This window comes from Apiospora kogelbergensis (genome assembly GCF_038363985.1).
Source record: "Apiospora kogelbergensis strain CBS 113332 chromosome Unknown utg000002l_segment0_segment0, whole genome shotgun sequence".
NCBI lineage: Eukaryota > Fungi > Ascomycota > Sordariomycetes > Amphisphaeriales > Apiosporaceae > Apiospora > Apiospora kogelbergensis.
In genome coordinates, this window is record NW_027117419.1 from 1,521,512 (window position 1) to 1,538,196 (window position 16,685).

At 54.2% G+C, this 16,685-nt stretch overlaps 6 protein-coding genes across 6 annotated transcripts; 2 read left to right on the top strand and 4 right to left on the bottom strand.

Annotated features, from left to right (window-relative positions):
- Positions 1–302: 302 nt before the first annotated feature.
- Positions 303–5,102, top strand: PG998_003346 (patatin-like phospholipase; the record flags this gene model as incomplete). Its single annotated transcript, XM_066870164.1, has 5 exons — positions 303–399; positions 486–565; positions 614–3,554; positions 3,734–4,499; positions 4,553–5,102. 5 exons carry the CDS (start codon positions 303–305, stop codon positions 5,100–5,102), a joined length of 4,434 nt encoding a protein of 1,477 aa, XP_066733914.1.
- Positions 5,103–5,665: 563 nt separating this feature from the next.
- On the bottom strand, positions 5,666–6,778 carry PG998_003347 (uncharacterized protein; the record flags this gene model as incomplete). Its single annotated transcript, XM_066870165.1, has 1 exon — positions 5,666–6,778. The coding sequence occupies one exon, from the start codon at positions 6,776–6,778 to the stop codon at positions 5,666–5,668; it is 1,113 nt and encodes a 370-aa protein (XP_066733915.1).
- Positions 6,779–7,680: 902 nt separating this feature from the next.
- On the top strand, positions 7,681–9,189 carry PG998_003348 (uncharacterized protein; the record flags this gene model as incomplete). Its single annotated transcript, XM_066870166.1, has 1 exon — positions 7,681–9,189. One exon carries the CDS (start codon positions 7,681–7,683, stop codon positions 9,187–9,189), a length of 1,509 nt encoding a protein of 502 aa, XP_066733916.1.
- A 281-nt stretch (positions 9,190–9,470) lies between these two features.
- Positions 9,471–13,002, bottom strand: PG998_003349 (pre-mrna-splicing factor atp-dependent rna helicase prp22 protein; the record flags this gene model as incomplete). The annotated part of the gene is made up of 2 exons (XM_066870167.1): positions 9,471–12,625; positions 12,666–13,002. 2 exons carry the CDS (start codon positions 13,000–13,002, stop codon positions 9,471–9,473), a joined length of 3,492 nt encoding a protein of 1,163 aa, XP_066733917.1.
- A 973-nt stretch (positions 13,003–13,975) lies between these two features.
- PG998_003350 (uncharacterized protein) lies at positions 13,976–14,697 on the bottom strand (the record flags this gene model as incomplete). The annotated part of the gene is made up of 3 exons (XM_066870168.1): positions 13,976–14,353; positions 14,425–14,492; positions 14,640–14,697. The coding sequence occupies 3 exons, from the start codon at positions 14,695–14,697 to the stop codon at positions 13,976–13,978; spliced, it is 504 nt and encodes a 167-aa protein (XP_066733918.1).
- A 409-nt stretch (positions 14,698–15,106) lies between these two features.
- PG998_003351 (uncharacterized protein) lies at positions 15,107–16,630 on the bottom strand (the record flags this gene model as incomplete). The annotated part of the gene is made up of 3 exons (XM_066870169.1): positions 15,107–15,646; positions 15,727–16,074; positions 16,148–16,630. The coding sequence occupies 3 exons, from the start codon at positions 16,628–16,630 to the stop codon at positions 15,107–15,109; spliced, it is 1,371 nt and encodes a 456-aa protein (XP_066733919.1).
- Between the last annotated feature and the right edge of the window lie 55 nt (positions 16,631–16,685).

Here is a 16,685-nt window from a genome sequence, read left to right on the forward strand (position 1 = left end):
TTTCCTCACTCGTAAACTCTACGAGGAGGAAAGCCTTGCCATCACAGAAAGACGTTGCCCTCCCAATGTCTGCAGGCTACCTTCGCGTCGTGTCGCGTACTGGCCTTCCAGTCTCGGCGCTTTTATTCTACACACATTCTTTGAAGACATAGCTGGCTATTCATTGCTCCCTCTTGGGATTAATCATACCTACCAACTAGACATTCACTATCTCTACGCCATGAAGTGAAAGAAGCGTCGCATCACGTGTGCTCGTATTCGAACCTACGCCTGGCAGTCGGAGGATAGCCTCGGTCGCTATCATGGCTTCCTCGCAGTCCATCACTTCTGCTTCGCAGATGGCCGCCAAGGCCTTGAACACTGCAGCTGTTCATATAGACCGCGTGGCGAGTGAAAACAGTTCGTTTTCTTGGCTGGGACTGATTGGGAGGATCATATTGTTCATCATCCACGTGCTGTCGACAATATTGTATTGGAGTCTTAAGCTTACGACGATATCCTTCCCAACCCTGCTGTTTCAGCTGTTTTCAACAAGCTTGACGGTTACTATGAACGCCACGACCCTGTAAGGCTTGCCATCCCACCCATATACTGCTTCTTTACTAACCGCTAGCTGGTTTATAGCTTATTGATTCTGTCATTAGTAATCTCCGGCGTTACTTGGGTTGTGAGATATCGCTATCTGAATATGTATTCTCGGCTGCCTCACGAGCCTCAACGCAAGGAGCCAGACTTGGATTTGCCGCCAGACTCGCACGACGAGGACAGCAAGCCTGGTCTGACCAACTACCTGGACGAGTTCCTGAGCGCCATCAAGATCTTCGGATATTTGGAACGACCTGTCTTCCATGAGCTTACCCGGAGCATGCAGACCAGAAAGCTCATAGCCGGCGAGACTCTGAATCTGGAAGAAGAGAAGGGTTTCTGTCTGGTTGTAGACGGCCTGGTGGAGATTTTTGTCAAGTCTTCAGGTCGTGGCCAACGTTCCGATACTGACACGGTGTTCGACTGTTTGTCTGGTGAAGACGAGGAGCACCCTATACCCGGAAAACAACGATATCAGCTGTTGACTGAAGTGCGCAATGGAGCACCCATGTCCTCCCTGTTTTCCATCATGTCGTTGTTCACCGAAGACGTGCAGCTTCGCTTGCCAGCAGACGAGACACCGACGCCGGATATTGTGCCTGGCAACCAACGATTCACATCGAGTGCTGACCTGCAACCTACTCGTTATGCCTCGGAAGATTTCCCTTCCACCCCGTTGTCTGAAAACGGCGCAAAGCGGACAGTGGTGGTTCAAGAACCCGAACGAATCAGCCCTGGGTCCCCGAACAGCGCTGCATACTACAATATCCCCCATATGTCATTGGATGAGAGACCGGTGCCCCGGCAACCGAAACGCCCTACCCCCAAGAGAATTGCCACCAACTCCGCACACCCCGACCTGGTAGCCAGGGCAACTGTAGACACCACCATCGCGATCATTCCGGCGAGTGCATTCCGACGCCTGATCAAGATCTACCCCAAAGCCACTGCTCACATTGTCCATGTGATTCTCTCTCGTTTCCAGCGTGTGACCCTCGCGACGGCATACAACTACCTGGGTCTTACGAACGAGGTGCTTCATACCGAGAGACATATGTTAAATTACACAACATGCCAGTTGCCAAACCATCTGAGGGGTGATCCGTTGGAACGGCTGAAGGAGAAGTTCCTGAAAGAAAAGGAGAGGACAAGCGAGCAAGATGTTGGCAAGGGCATTGCTTTACACAATGCGACAGCTCATACACGTCGAACACGGTCAGGGACAGGTTTGAGACGAGACGTCGCGCTACAGTCTATGAGCAAACTACGACAAACATCAGTGGTTGCCTCCTCGGTCGCCCCGCCCCAGGAGCGCTCATCGATCCATACATCAGGGCCCGGCGACTTGCTTGCGAATCTTCAATCGGCCCGCGCGGGTGGTTCTCGCGGAACTTTGGAGATACCCGTGATGCAGCATTGGCAACACACGGAGACTTCTTCAGGTCCTGATGAAACGCCTCTTGGAGGCCCCTCCTTCAATCCCTTTGCTACCCAAAAACGGGCACGGATATCTATCGACCCCAGGGAGTCCGTTGACGAGGACAACCTATTCAGACTATCCATCCTTGATTGTGTCTTTAAGGCAATCGGTATGAACTCGGGCGGTTCGTCCTCCCGAGGGATGGACTCGGTGGAAAACTCTCCACGGATGATGTCAATGGACTCTAGAAGGCAAAAACCATTATTCTCCAACAACGCCTTTGGCTTCATGGACTCAGTTGATGGAGGAACTGATTGGGATGCCGAATCGATGACTTCGGGTGGCATCTCTGTGACTGGCAGCCCCAATGCACAACTGTTGGCTGCAGAGTTGAAGCATGAAGTCGAGATCGTACACTTTCCTCAGGGCTCTGTTTTGGTTGAGCAGGGTGAACGCAGTCCAGGGATCTATTACGTGATCGATGGATTTCTGGATATTTGTGTTCCCTCCGAGGATACTGGCAGCGAGATACTCGGCTCGTCCAGCAAAACATCCCTTTCGGCAATGCAGAGAGCTGATTCAGCCAGCACAACTCGGACTTCCTTGGTTGTCGGTGCCGGGAAGGAGGGCACAGCCCCCAACCGCACCAGATCTCAGTCCAAGACGGATTTCAAAGCAAGCCGCCGTTCCGTGGGTTTGGTAAAGCCAGGTGGTCTTGCTGGATACATCGGCACTGTGGCTTCATATCGATCATTCATTGACGTGGTAGCAAAGACTGACGTCTACGTCGGCTTTGTGCCTCGTGCGTTGCTAGAGCGGATTGTTGAACGGTACCCGATCGTACTTTTGACCATGGCCAAGAGGCTGACCAATCTCTTGCCTCGACTTATACTGCACATCGACTTTGCCCTTGAATGGGTTCAAGTCAGCGCTGGTCAAGTTCTCTTTCATAAGGATGAAGAGAGTGAAGCCATCTATCTCGTACTTAATGGGAGATTACGTCTCATAGAGGACAAGAAAGATGGGGGGATGAGTGTGCGCGCCGAGTTTGGGCAAGGTGACAGTGTGGGAGAGCTCGAGGTCCTTACAGAGTCGGCTCGCACTGGCACTCTTCACTCTATTCGCGACACGGAACTCGTTAAGTTCCCCCGGACCCTATTCAACAGTCTTGCTCAAGAGCATCCCAACATTACGATCAAGATTTCCAAGATCATTGCGTCTCGCATGCGGACTCTTGTGGACGATCCGTCGCAGGCAATGGGGAAGGACCCTGCTAGCGGCACGTCGATCAACAAGATCTCGTCAACTTTGAACCTGCGAACTGTCGCCATTCTCCCCGTTACCACCGGGGTGCCCGTTGTCGAGTTCGGAAGTCGTCTGATGAATGCGTTATCCCAAGTAGGACCGTCTAACGGGGCCACAAGTTTGAACCAATCGGCTATCCTCAATCATCTTGGCAAGCATGCATTCAACAAAATGGGCAAGCTCAAGCTTGCTCATTACCTTGCCGATCTTGAGGAGAAATATGGGCTTGTGGTCTATATCGCAGGTAAGAAACTTTGAATTCCTCCTTTTATCTACCCTTTCAACTACATGATGAGAAAACTCATTGCGGAGCATGTCTATGATGGCACAATAATACTCTAATTTTTTCCTGATTGTTGATACAACTACCCTTGCTTTGACCTACAATACCTGCTTTTGTTCGTCGCTAACTTAGCAACGCAGATACCAATGTCAATTCCCCGTGGACGCAGACTTGCATCACGCAAGCGGACTGTATCCTCCTTGTTGGTCTTGCAGAAGGCTCACCGGAGATTGGGGAATACGAGCGGTTTATGTTGGGCCAGAAGTCGACGGCCCGCAAGATTCTCGTCTTGCTACATGCTGATAAATTCTCACCGCCGGGCCTCACCCGATCATGGCTTAGGAACCGTGTTTGGATAAATGGCGGTCATTACCATGTGCAGATGGCCTACAGGACGAACGCTGTACCTGTTCACCCCCCATCTCAACGGCGCATTGGAGCAACCTTGAAGGCTCGTGTTCAAATCTTGCAGGCCGAAATATCCAAATACACAAGCCGAAAGATGCAGCACGAGCCTTACTATTCGCCTGAGGCGACCCAGAAAGGCGACTTCCACCGTCTTGCGAGGCGTTTGTGCGGCAAATCGATTGGCCTCGTCCTTGGTGGCGGAGGGGCTCGAGGTATTGCCCAAGTTGGAATTATTCGCGCTATGGAGGAGGCGGGGATACCGATTGACATTGTTGGAGGAACTTCGATCGGTTCCTTCATTGGTGCTCTTTACGCGCGACATGCCGACGTCGTTCCAATGTTTGGCCTGTCGAAGAAGTTCTCGGGCAGAATGGCAAGCATGTGGCGTTTCGCACTCGACTTGACTTACCCATCGGCTTCCTACACCACCGGACATGAGTTTAATCGGGGCATCTTCAAGACCTTTGGCAATCACCAGATAGAAGACTTCTGGCTGGAGTATTATTGCAATACTACCAATATTAGCAAGAGTCGGGGGAGATTCATACCAGTGGATACGCCTGGCGATATGTGCGTGCATCCATGTCGTTAGCTGGCCTGATACCACCTCTCTGCGACGAGGGAAGCATGCTGCTTGACGGTGGCTATATTGATAATCTGACGGTATCCCACATGAAGTCCATTGGTGCAGATGTCATCTTTGCCATTGATGTTGGCGCCTTGGATAACGATACTCCTCAAACTTATGGCGATTCACTCTCGGGGGCTTGGGCTTTCTTCAACCGATGGAACCCCTTTTCCACAACGCCCAATCCTCCCACCCTAGCTGAGATCCAAGGAAGATTGGCATATGTCTCAAGCGTCGACGCTCTCGAGAGAGCGAAGACAATGCCTGGCTGCATTTACATGCGACCCCCTATTGATGACTACGGCACGCTGGATTTTGGAAAGTTTGATGAGATTTACGCGATGGGACACAAGTTTGGCCAGGAGTTCCTCGACAAACTACGTGAAGATGGCGTCCTCCCCGCCGTTGTCGAGGAGACGGCAGCCAAGGCTGCCCTCCGAAGAACGATGGCACCACGAAGAGCGAGTATTTAGATAATAGATGCATAGAAAGAATAGCGATGAATTCATGCAATACCCACTATAACAGAAATGCTATGTCAGAATTACAAATCCATACGAGACCAACAAACGCCAATATTCGCAACTCCCATGGCTGTGACCTCCTAAACAGCAGATTATTTCCGTCAATCACTTAGCATATGTCCATAAGGGCCTGATGGATTCTCAGCCCCTTGGCTAAATAGAGAGGCCCGTACGCAGCATGCCGATTTCAGGGCCATGTGGAATGTAACAAAAGGCACGCCTCGCAAAGAATATATGTATGGTAAAATAAACATTTTATCAAGGGTACGAGTGATGGCGTAGCAAAGGAGGCCTGGTGGGAACCGAGTACCAACTCGGAAGAAAGACCTGGAGTGGTGCCAGCTGGATCTTCTTCTCGCGGCAAGCCCGCAAGAGCTCACTGATCCGTATCAGCTCGTTTGCTTCGTCGTCCCAGGAGAACCAACGGCCGAACGGCTTCTCATGAGCACTGGTGAGAGCAAGTTAATACCAACACGCAACTACAACAACAACAAATGTTGAATGATAACTTACTACTGGACACACCCTCCTGCCTGACTCCTTAGCTTGTAGACTTTTCCATGGTCCTCAAGATGCTGTTTCATCCCATCGCGCGTATACCGCCGGTAAGAGAGGTCCCACGCCGGATAATAGTTGCGCGGATAGGTGTTTGTTGTCGCTGTCGTTGCTGGAGCGGAAGGATGGGAGACCTCCCTGGCACCAGCACCAGTGTGTTCCTCGCCCCGGGACGCGCAGGCTCGGCAGAAGAAGCCCTCCTCCCATGTTTGCGATCTCTTATCCAAGTAGGGCGCCCGGATTACGGCGACGTAGCTCAGGACGTCGGGCTCGGCGCTCCGGTATTCGAGGATGGTGTCGTCGCCGCTCCGTCGCCGCGCGTCGGATTTTGCCGCCGCGAAGAAGGCTGTGCGGTCGAAAGCGACACACCGCTTGCTCATGACGCCCTCGCCCATGGGCCCGTAGCTGCCCGGCGGCACAGAGACATGGGGGAGCCCGGCTGCGATGGCTTCTCGCTGCAAGCTTTCCGCGCTCTGGGCTCTAGGACTTCTCCGGCTCCTTCCGCCGCCGTCTAAGAAGATGGCCTTGCGGTAACGGTCCTCGCGCCAGCAGTGGTAGCACAAGCGCTCGGCCGTGATCAGGTAGAAGAGGTCCCCGAACTGGCCGCAGTGCTTGCACTCGGGGCTTCGGATGCTCGCGGCCAGCTGGCGCAGGCCGAAGCTGCGGCAGCGGAGCTGGAAGACGGCGCCCGCCAACTGGGGACACGAGACCACTGTTTCGAAGTCTTGGAGGGTCGTCGCTATGCGACCGCAGGACTTGCTAGACGAGATGAAAGTGAGGAGAGAGCACATGTCCAGATCAAGTAGAATCTGCTGGAGAATCTCCAGGGGCAAGACGCCCAGGGCGCCGAGATCTAAAGGCCATGGCGGGCGACCACGGAGAGCTCTCTCGTGTGACTGAAAGAGCCTGACTGGGTTGATTTCTCCGTTAGGCGTCCGCCAGTCGCCGACAAATAGGCCTGGACGGGGAGCACAGAAGGTGTACTCGTAGAAGTCGGCGATGACCTCCCCGCCGCTGACTGACACGCAGCACTCTTTGGGAGGCTTGCTGTCCAAGTAGTGATGGTCCATTGTTGCCTACAACACCTCAATGTTTGTGCGCGGAAAGTTTGGGAATGGGAATACCAAATGGACACACGGCATTAGGAGATGGGTGGACCCCAGGAAGTTAAGTCAGAGACATATCTCCCGTTCTGGCAGATTAGGTCTCAGTTGGAGCGTGGCTGGCGACGTGCTGGAAAGCTCGGGCGTCATACCTCGCCAGCCAGGCACGTGGGATTGCAGGTTTGGATGCTGGATCATCTCGAATCCCAAGATGCTGTTCCGGGCAGCCGGGACCGAAATGCCCTTAGGTGGTGGACAGGGTCATGAACAACATGATCTGTGGTCAGACGACCGCGCCATCCCCCCAGCCCGGGAGAGAAAAGAAAGGCGATGGCTTATCAGCGCGATAGCTGGTGGGATTCCTCGAGATCTGTCAGACCCCGCCTGTATCATGCGGGCGTGGGGGACTCAAACGGCAGCGTTCCATTCGCCATGGGAGACCAAACAGTTGCACCAGCAATATGCAAACCGACATGCATGCATTGAGGAGCGATCTAGAACCCCGGAAAAAGGAAGTCCAGGCCTCCCATGTGGCTGTCTCCAGGCGCTCGATATTGACTGCCCAATGCGGATGGTGGTCAGGGTCAAGGGAAGCGTCTTCGCGGCGGTGAGTGGCTCGCTTGGTGATGTTATCGGGGCAGGCACCGTCGCCGTGTCTTGTGGCTGCCACACCACCCAGAAGACCGCCGACTTGATTCGAGGTGACTAAGCGAACTCAAGCCCCAAAAAGACTTGGGGTGGAGTCCGTGCGTTCGGAGCATCCCATCCAGGGTCCTCCTTCCTTCCTTCCTTCCCTCCCTCCCTCCTAGCCTCCGCGCCTGCTCATGCATCCAGGGATCCAAGGGTCCTCCTTCCCGTCCGTCGTCGAGATGGCCTGCCAGCAACTCCTGCAGCTTGGCCGAGACGCAGCACATCACATCCGGGAAGAGTGTGATGACCTGCAAACCAGCAGCCTACTTGGCTGCGGCCCTGCCTTGGTGAGTCTCCTGTCTCGACAGGCTTCTGTCTTGATGCGTCTGGATTCTTCAGACGCCTCTTCCGGCGACTTGGTGATGAAGAGACTGGAAGACATCCTATCCATCTCTTACTCCAAGTTCTACTGCTTCCTCTTCAAAGACCTGCCCGTGCATTGGCGCCAGCTGTACACCGATGCCAGCATCCTCAAGTTCCATGTGCTGCTTCTGCGGGCAGCCACTGCTGCTGACCCGGGCCAATCCACAATATTGCTGGACGAGGCCGTGATTTCCGAGCTTGTCAGGACTCTAGACTTGGCTCTGATATTGGCAGGGGCAGCCGGTGAGCAGAGAGGCCGTCTTTGGATCGGCAGGGCTTTAGACCTGCTACGTGATGTTTGGACTTCAGCCCAGCCAGAACAAGCTGGCGATCTACGTATATCAGCAAAAACGGCCAAGATCGATGCAAAGGGAGATGATCCAAGTCCGTTGGAGGATCTGCGCTTCTCTGCCATATCCTTTTCCGACTTCCAGCCGTTTACACCCCCTGTTAAAAGCCCTATACCACGTTGTCCTGCTCTGTCTGTTGAAGCTTTCCAGGCTTATATGGACAGCCCGACTGACTTGACTCTGGGACCCGAACCGCTGATTTTCACAGATCTTGTCGACGAATGGCCCGCCAGGACCACACACCCTTGGCACAACCCTTCCTACTTGTTGTCTAAGACCTTCGGCGGTCACCGCCTGGTCCCTGTAGAGATCGGGCGGAGTTACGTCGACGAGGGATGGGGCCAAAAGCTCATCACCTTTGGCACACTCCTGCGAGACTATATCGATCCTTCTTTGTCGCCCGACCAGGCTCCAGCCGAGAGGCAGATAGGCTACTTGGCCCAGCATCCCTTGTTATCACAGCTTCCCGCACTCCGAGATGACATCCGCGTGCCTGACCTGTGCTATACATCACCGCCACCGCATCCTACCGACCCTGGCAAGGACCAGCCTGAAGTGGACGAACCAATGCTAAACGCGTGGTTTGGTCCACCTGGCACCATCACGCCTCTTCACAATGACCCCTACCATAACCTTCTGGTGCAGGTTGTCGGGTCCAAGTACGTACGTCTCTATTCGCCACTGCATACGGAGCAGATGCAAGCACGCGGAAAGGAAGATGGCGTTGAGATGGGGAACACCAGTTCACTGGATGTCGGCGCCCTCGAGGGCTGGGACCAGCCAGCGGACCAGGATCAACAGCAACCCAACCCGTACAAGCAGGGCTCCGAGGAACGTGTACGCCAGGCGTTCAAGGATGTGCCCTTTGTTGACTGCATTCTGCACCCCGGTGATACCTTGTATATCCCGATAGGGTGGTGGCATTACGTTCGAGGCTTGAGTGTGAGCTTCAGCGTCAGCTTTTGGTGGAATTAGACATTCGTAACAATCTACCGAGTAATATACAACTAATTATGGGCTACCCCAGCATCCACATCTCAGAAGCCATGATCGACGGTGTTTCCGACATACATAATGCACAAGACGTGACCAACGGGCTGAACATGGAATCGCTAATGGCCCCAGTACATTGGAAGCATCAAACGAGCAACGGAAAAACCAGTTAAGCAAGGGAACCATCCATTGTATAATCTACCTATAGCCTGTAGACCTTTCTCGAGTAACTATCGACCAATATTCTTCCTCCCACGTAATGCTTAACCCCACGTGCCACCACCACCAGAACGGCCACCCCTCCGCTGGGCACTAAGCCTCCAGTCGTCCTCGGCCGCGTACTTATTATACAGAGGCTGGATACGTTCAGCCTGCTTCCGCTTGGACAGTCGATCCGTAGGCGCCACCTTGAAGAAGGTCGGGGCCGCATCGACGAGCCAGCGTGACTCGATCGTGGTGGTGGTCTGCATGTACTCCTTGGTCGTGAGAACCAGGGTGTGGTAGATGACCCACTCGGCCTGCTTGCCGAACAGAGCCGACGAGGGATGCAGGTAGACGGGCGTCCCCTCGATGAGCGTCTTGTAGCCCTCTTGGGGGTCCTTGCGGGCCGAGTTCCTGAAGAAGCCGGCGCAGAGGGCCCGACGCACCTTGGCGGTGTCACGGTCGCAGCTGACGATGCGGTGTTTGTGGCTCTCCATGATCTTGACGATCTGGTCGCGGACCTTTTGAGCGCGGAGCATGGATCGGGCCTGGATGAAGTTCTCGTAGCACCACGTGTTCTGCATGCCGTTTCTCTTCCAGCTGTTGTACACGTTAAGCAGCGTCAGGTGGTCGCCCGAAGGGTCGTGGAACTTGGCCTTCTTCTGGTCCGCCACCTGCTGCTTCTCCTTTGGCCGGTAAAAGATGGTTGGGATGCTAAGCATGGCGATGATGCTGAGCACCTCGTCCGTGCAGCCCAGGTCCACCGAGGCCACCAGCACCTTGGCAAGCGACGGCTCCATGGGCAGGTCGGCCATCCTTCTCCCTTGCCTTGTGAGCAGCCCTTCGTTGTCCAGGCAGCCCAAGGCGTACAACTCCTCCAGGGCCGACAACATCGTGTTAGTAGGTGGAGGATCCATGAAGTCGAAGTTGAGAAGGTCGTTGATGCCCATGGCCTTCAACAAGAGAATCGTGGATGCCAGATTCTGTCGTTGGATTTCCGGTATAGTGACTGGAGACATCTCTGTCGAGAACGCCTGCTCGGTATAGAGACGGAAACACTTGCCAGGACCGGTACGTCCAGCACGACCAGCTCTCTGATTGGCCTGTGCTTGCGAAATAGGGGTGACGATGAGCGCATCCATGCCGAGTTTGGGATCGTAAGCGTTTTGCTTGACAAAACCAGGGTCAATAACGTAATAGATGTGGTCGATGGTGATGGATGTCTCGGCGATATTCGTGGCAATGACAACCTTGCGTTCGCCAGGGGGTGCTGGGTCGAAAATGCGGCTTTGCTGCTCGTTGGGCAAGGCCGAGTATACAGGCAAAATATGTAGATGCGGCACGTTCGGTAGAGCTTTCATACGCTCGTGTAGAATTTCGCAAGCAGTGTCGATTTCCTCCTGGCCCGTCAAGAATACCAGAATGTCTCCTGGGGGTTCCGTCAGGTGGATTTGCATAACCGTCACAAGAGCAGAGTCGAGGTAGTCCGACTCGGGCTCTTTCGAATATAGAATCTCCACTGGAAACGTACGGCCCGGGATGGTGAAGATAGGACATTCGAGGAAGTAGGAAGAGAAGCGATCAGCATCCAGTGTGGCCGAGGTCGCAATAACCTTGAGGTCGGGTCTCTTCTTGACGGTTTTCTTAAGCAACCCGAACAGGACATCAGTGGCGATGGTCCTCTCGTGGGCCTCGTCAAGCATGATTACCGAATAACGCTTCAGATCGGGATCAACCAAGATCTCTCTCTGCAGCATACCATCCGTCATGTACTTGATCTTGGTGGAAGGACTGGTCACGTCTTCGAAACGGATGGTATAACCAACTTCTTCACCAAGCTGGCATCCAACCTCTTCGGCGACACGCTTTGCGACAGACATGGCAGCCACGCGTCTGGGCTGGGTACAGCCAATCATACCATTGTTGGCAAAGCCAGCCTCCGCCAGGTATTGTGTGAGTTGGGTCGTCTTTCCCGAACCGGTCTCTCCGACAACAATAAGGAATTGGTTCTCGTGGACGGCCTTGATCAGCTGATTCCGGAACGCGTAGACGGGCAGTGTTTCCCTCTGTTGTTTGATGGTCATATTTGTCCGTTTGCCCAGAGGCTCGCTCTTGGCAACTCGCTTCCATTCCGGTTCGGCTTCGGCCTTGGGAGCAATTGCTTTGGATGCACTTCTAAGGTCGCTGGCGAACTTCTTCTGGTCCGGATTTGCCATCGGATCGTTCCATTGTGTTGACAGGTCAACACCCTTCGAAGCTGCTTCCTCAGCTTCAACCTCGTTCCTACGAAGCTCCTTCCTTTCCTTCGCCAGATTTGTGCCCGACATAGCAGCACGGTTCAGTGACCCATCGGGAGCCTTCACCACTCGAATCGGGGAGAGCTCAAGGGATTGTTTCGTCTGCCCAACCAAGAAAGGTGGTTCTTCGTCACGAACCTCGATATCAATATCCTGTTCAAGCTCCATGGCGCTCTCGCCTCTTAGCGTAGCGTGATAGTCTTCCTCCAGGTCAGGATAGTCTGAAGCCTTGGCCACGCCGGACGCGATCAGTTGCCGTATCTCCCACCTTTCTGGAGATGTCATCCGCTTCTTTTGATGACGAGGCTGGGCTGCATACTCTGACAGAGCTGCAGTCTGGGTGTCCACATAGCCGTTTCTACCGCCTCCGAGCGCCATCGAATTCGCACCGGATCCAGCACCGAATGCTTCTCTGGCCGCACCTGATTGAATCCGAGACTCCGGTACAAGGTCCTGACCTGTCACTTGGTCCACTTCCTTCATAGAGAGACCTATGCGGCTGCCCTCAATCTTGGTGACCTTGACCTTGACGTCCTGGCCCTTGGTGAGCAGGTCTGATGGGTGGTTCACTCGTTGGCCTTCGACCAGTTGTGATATGTGAACCATGCCATCCACCTTCCCTCGGACGCCGTGCAGGTTCACGAACGCGCCAAAATCCTTGATCCCCGTGACGTGACCTTCGTAGACCTTGTGTATGATGGGCTCATTGTCCACTTCAGGCACTGGTGGCCGCTTAAACCCATCATCGTATTCTCGCCTCCTGCTCTTGCGTTTGCTTGTGTGGCGGTCGTCGTCGTCTTCGTAGTCTCGTTCGCGTGAGTGATGCCTCCTGCCGCGGGCGTCAGGGCTCCTCGTGCGCTTCCTCGACGCCCTCTCTGTCGATCTGCGCCTCGTTGTTGTCGGCTTGGGTGCAAGGTCTTCTAATAATGCGAGGGTGTCGTCGATTTCGTCGTGGGGTACTGGCTTGTCGGGGATCGCAAGCCCGGGCAAAAAGGGACTTCTTCTCGTCGAGCGTCCGGTGGGTTTCTGCTGCTGCGCCGTTGGCGCCGCTCTGGTTCTTCATCTTCGGGTGCATGGTCCGCACCAGATGGTCGATACTGTCGAACAGACTGTCGGGCCATTTCGCGCCGCCCATGGCAGCCAGCTTCTTCTGGAATTCATGGCGGTCTTTGCTTTCCAGCCGTTGCGCGATGATGAATTCTGACAGGGTCTTCTCTTCGATGCCGAGATGGCTTTTCAATTCGTTGAAGACCTTGCTTACCAAGGAAAGGATCTCTAGCCGATCAAGGTCATCCATGGCTGGCTGGCTGGTTTTGGCGTAAATGGATGTGGATGGATGCGAAGGGAAAAAAGGGAAAATTGTTTTCGACGTTTGTTTAGATCCAAATACACATGCACATGCACATGCCTACAGCCAGTGGGCACTTACACATATTAGGCAGTAAAAGATAGTTCTATACGTACCGGGAAAAACAAGAACGTTGAGTATTTCTTCTTCTTTTCTTCTTTTTAGAACTTGGACATTTTTATTCAATATTTGTAGTAGAAGTATCTTGCAAGTTACCGGTGACTGCCGAAATTATAATGCTATTTGGGATAGTGATATCCAGGCATCTATCAGTCGCCCGTTCTCCCATCGCGCTACCACCACGGTTGCCCCGGATTACGTAACGCCCATTACCTGTTGGCTCACGCCACGGAATACAACCTGATGATTCACGCCGGATATGAATTCTTGAAAAGCTGATATAGGCTACTTCTTGCACCAGGGATGACGAAGGAAAGCACTTCCAGAGGAAAGAGCCTAAGCTGCTACCACAATTGCGGCCCCACTACAAGTAGGTCGCGCTTACGTTCGTGGTGCTGGTTGAAGTAGGATGCGTGGATATCATTCAAATTCGGTACTGGCCCAGTTTGTTGATAACAAGGCTGTCGTAGTAAAATAGCTGGCGGGTGTATGTATAGCTCTCGGATCTATATTTATTGGAGTGGTCGTCATAGAGATAGAATGTGTAGGAGAAGCAATAGACATAATGCATTGGTGAATATAACCATACAGCCAACCAACGATTCTCGCAAACATTATAATCATACAATCAAACCAGCTCGTTGAAGACAAATAAACAGAACCGACTCCCATGACAAAACTCCTACTGTTTCGATCGGGCGAGCGCTTTGCTTCTTGAAGAAACTTCTCTAATGCCCCAAAACACTTTGATACTTGCTTTGCAACATGACCCTTCTCGCTTGCAAGACGCCGGCTCTTTGCTTTAGTCCTGCGTCTGAATCTTGTTGTCTCCCTTGACAGCCTCGGCATACGTCGGCGGCGCGTTGTCGCCGCCGGCCGAGCTGCTACCCGCTTGCGCCGCCGCGGACGAGGAGCCGCCCTGCGCAGTGCGGTGGCCGCCGTGGCTGTTGCTGTTGTTAGTCGTTGTTGCGCCGTAGTTCATGACGCCCTGGTCTTGCGGCTTGGGTTGGCCGATCTGCTGCTGTCGCTGAGGCCCGCCATGACCGCCGTTGGCTTGCTGGCCATGGACGAACACGTACGTCACCCGGCCGCCCTCGCTGTCCTGGGGCACGCGCTGGTAGTCGTACGACTCTTCGGGGAACTTGGCAATAATATACCAGGCGTGGAGTAATCCTGGGATCTGTGTTTTGGCAGAGATTCAATTAGTTGGCCGTGGTGGCCCGCAGGGAGATGGGAAGTGGTTTGACGTACGAAACCGAGCACGCAGAGCAGGATGTTGATCAGCGAGTCAGCGGAACAGAGTCCGCGCTTTACCCAGACTAGATCACCGTATTAGCAAAAAGAGGTTCCTTCCTCATACCATTCTGGTTTCACTTGAGCGACAGTATGCCTTGCGACCGGAGATGCGCGCCCCCGGGGACAGTCGGACAATGCGATCGATGGTGGGGGGTTCCAGAATGACGTACCTGCGAGCGGTGGGAATAGAATGGCCAAGATGGCGAGGAAGCAATCAGCAGAACACATGGTTGTTGAATGTCGTCTTGTCTACTTGCGAATGGCAGGAAGTAAATAAAGTGAGGTTGCAGACGCCAGCAGTAGTGCGACGATGTAGATTTGGTGTAGGGAGTATCTTGGAGGGATGAACATCAGATGGAGGCGGGTCGAGGTTGGAGACCTCTCAGAAACCTCTCTCTGCTTGTCGAATTGCGTTGCCTGCGCGTACATGACGACCTGTGGGGCTCACATGAATATGTATGTATGAATGAATGTACATACATATTAGTAGAAGCTAGTGGCGGGCAGGCGGGGCGGGATCGAGGCTGGGGTAGCAGGTAGTCTAGGTAGTGCATGCATTGTCGTGTTATGTAAGCATCTATGATTCGTTGCCGTCTACCTTTCGGCTTTCTCGAAGAAGTGCTGCCTGGCTGCCCTTCTAGCCTTCAGACTCCCTTTGCATGTTCCTCGCTTCCCACGCCTCGTCCGAACTCTGATCCATCATGTCGCCCCAAGTTTTGGGCATGCTCCGCTTCCTCCGGCCGTGGTAAACGCAAACCCCCGTGCCGCCTGACTTGTGCTTCTTGTTGGCCGGGCACATGGGGCTGTTCGGCAGGTGCTCGGGCAGGTCGAACTCGAAGGTCCGGCTCGAGCGCATCTCCTCCCAGCGAGGCACCGAGATGGGAACCTCCCACCATTCTTTTGTTGTGGGTTTGTTTGAGCCTCCCGAGTGTTTATTGCTGCCGACATGGTTGCTCCCGCCGCTGCCTGTCGAGTTCTTGGGTTGGTCCCTAGCTCCGTGAACCGTCGGGCCGCGTCGTCGTGGTGAAGGGTCAGGGACCGCCGTTTGTTGTTGCCGCAGAGGTGAGCGCGGGTTTTTGCCCGGAGGGGGATACTGGCTGATGTCGAAAAAGAAGCTCCGGCCCGGACGATCTTCGGTGCCCTCACGGAGAGGGGGCGTCTCAACCCGTCTCGCTTCCTATACACATGCTCGCCTTCGTGAGAACCACCGAGTCATGTATTTGCAAGATTGAAAAGAGGGAGAGGTTGGATACTCACGCCTCCGGGAAACTGTTCGCTCCACTCGTTCGTGCTTGTGACGAAGGCCGGTTTTTCGGACACCGGAGTGCTCAGGGGAGTGTGACCTCTAAGAAGGTCTAGGATAGAGCTGGTGGCGCTGGCGTCGGATCCAGCTGAGCCTTTGCGGTGCCAGGGGCTTTTCCCGAAGAGCTTGCGCTGCCGCGTTCTGCTGCCCGGGCTCTTGTTGTGCTCCTCGCGAAGTAGCGTCGAGATACGAGACATCGGGCTAGTGTGGTTTCCAGGATGCTCCAAGCGCTGTTTGGCGCCATCTAGGGTATTTTGAGTATAATCTTCGTCATTCTTTAACTCCTTCTTGCCCGGCGACTTCTGTATATCAAGGTAGTCAGTGAACTGGTTATATGAATACGTGGGCTTCAAGGACATGTTACAAGAACCGTACATGGTTTGGTCTGGGAAGAATACTCTTCCAAGATCTCATCGGCTTGAGATGAGGCACTTTAAACGCCCTGAATGGGGATTTGAGGGGAGACTTGAGAGGAGACCTGGTCTGGATACTGGGTGGTGTGGGCATGGCCGTTAAAGTCCCGCTCTCACTGCCACTGCCACCGCCATGGTACGCTGGCTGAGAGACGTGGGCCTCCATGATGGGGCTGAACGGAGAAGGCGATGGGGTTGAGGAGTGAGTGCCATTTCCCATGAGGGCAGTCTTGGCCCACGGGAAAGATTTCGGGCTAGCATCGATCTGATCGCGACCTCCAAGCTCTGGTTGCTGCAGAGACGCAACGTGGGCCTCCTCGGACAGCCAAGGGCTCGCGAGGGGAGCCTTGCTTGCAGCTTCCATGCTTTCGATGACGGGGGCACTGGCATGGAAACTGGACACGGTTTCTCGGCTGGAGCTGGCCCTTCCCGACTTTTCCTCCATCTGAAATGCCGGGCGCTTTGGATACTCTGACGAGGCATCCCCACACGCTCCCGCT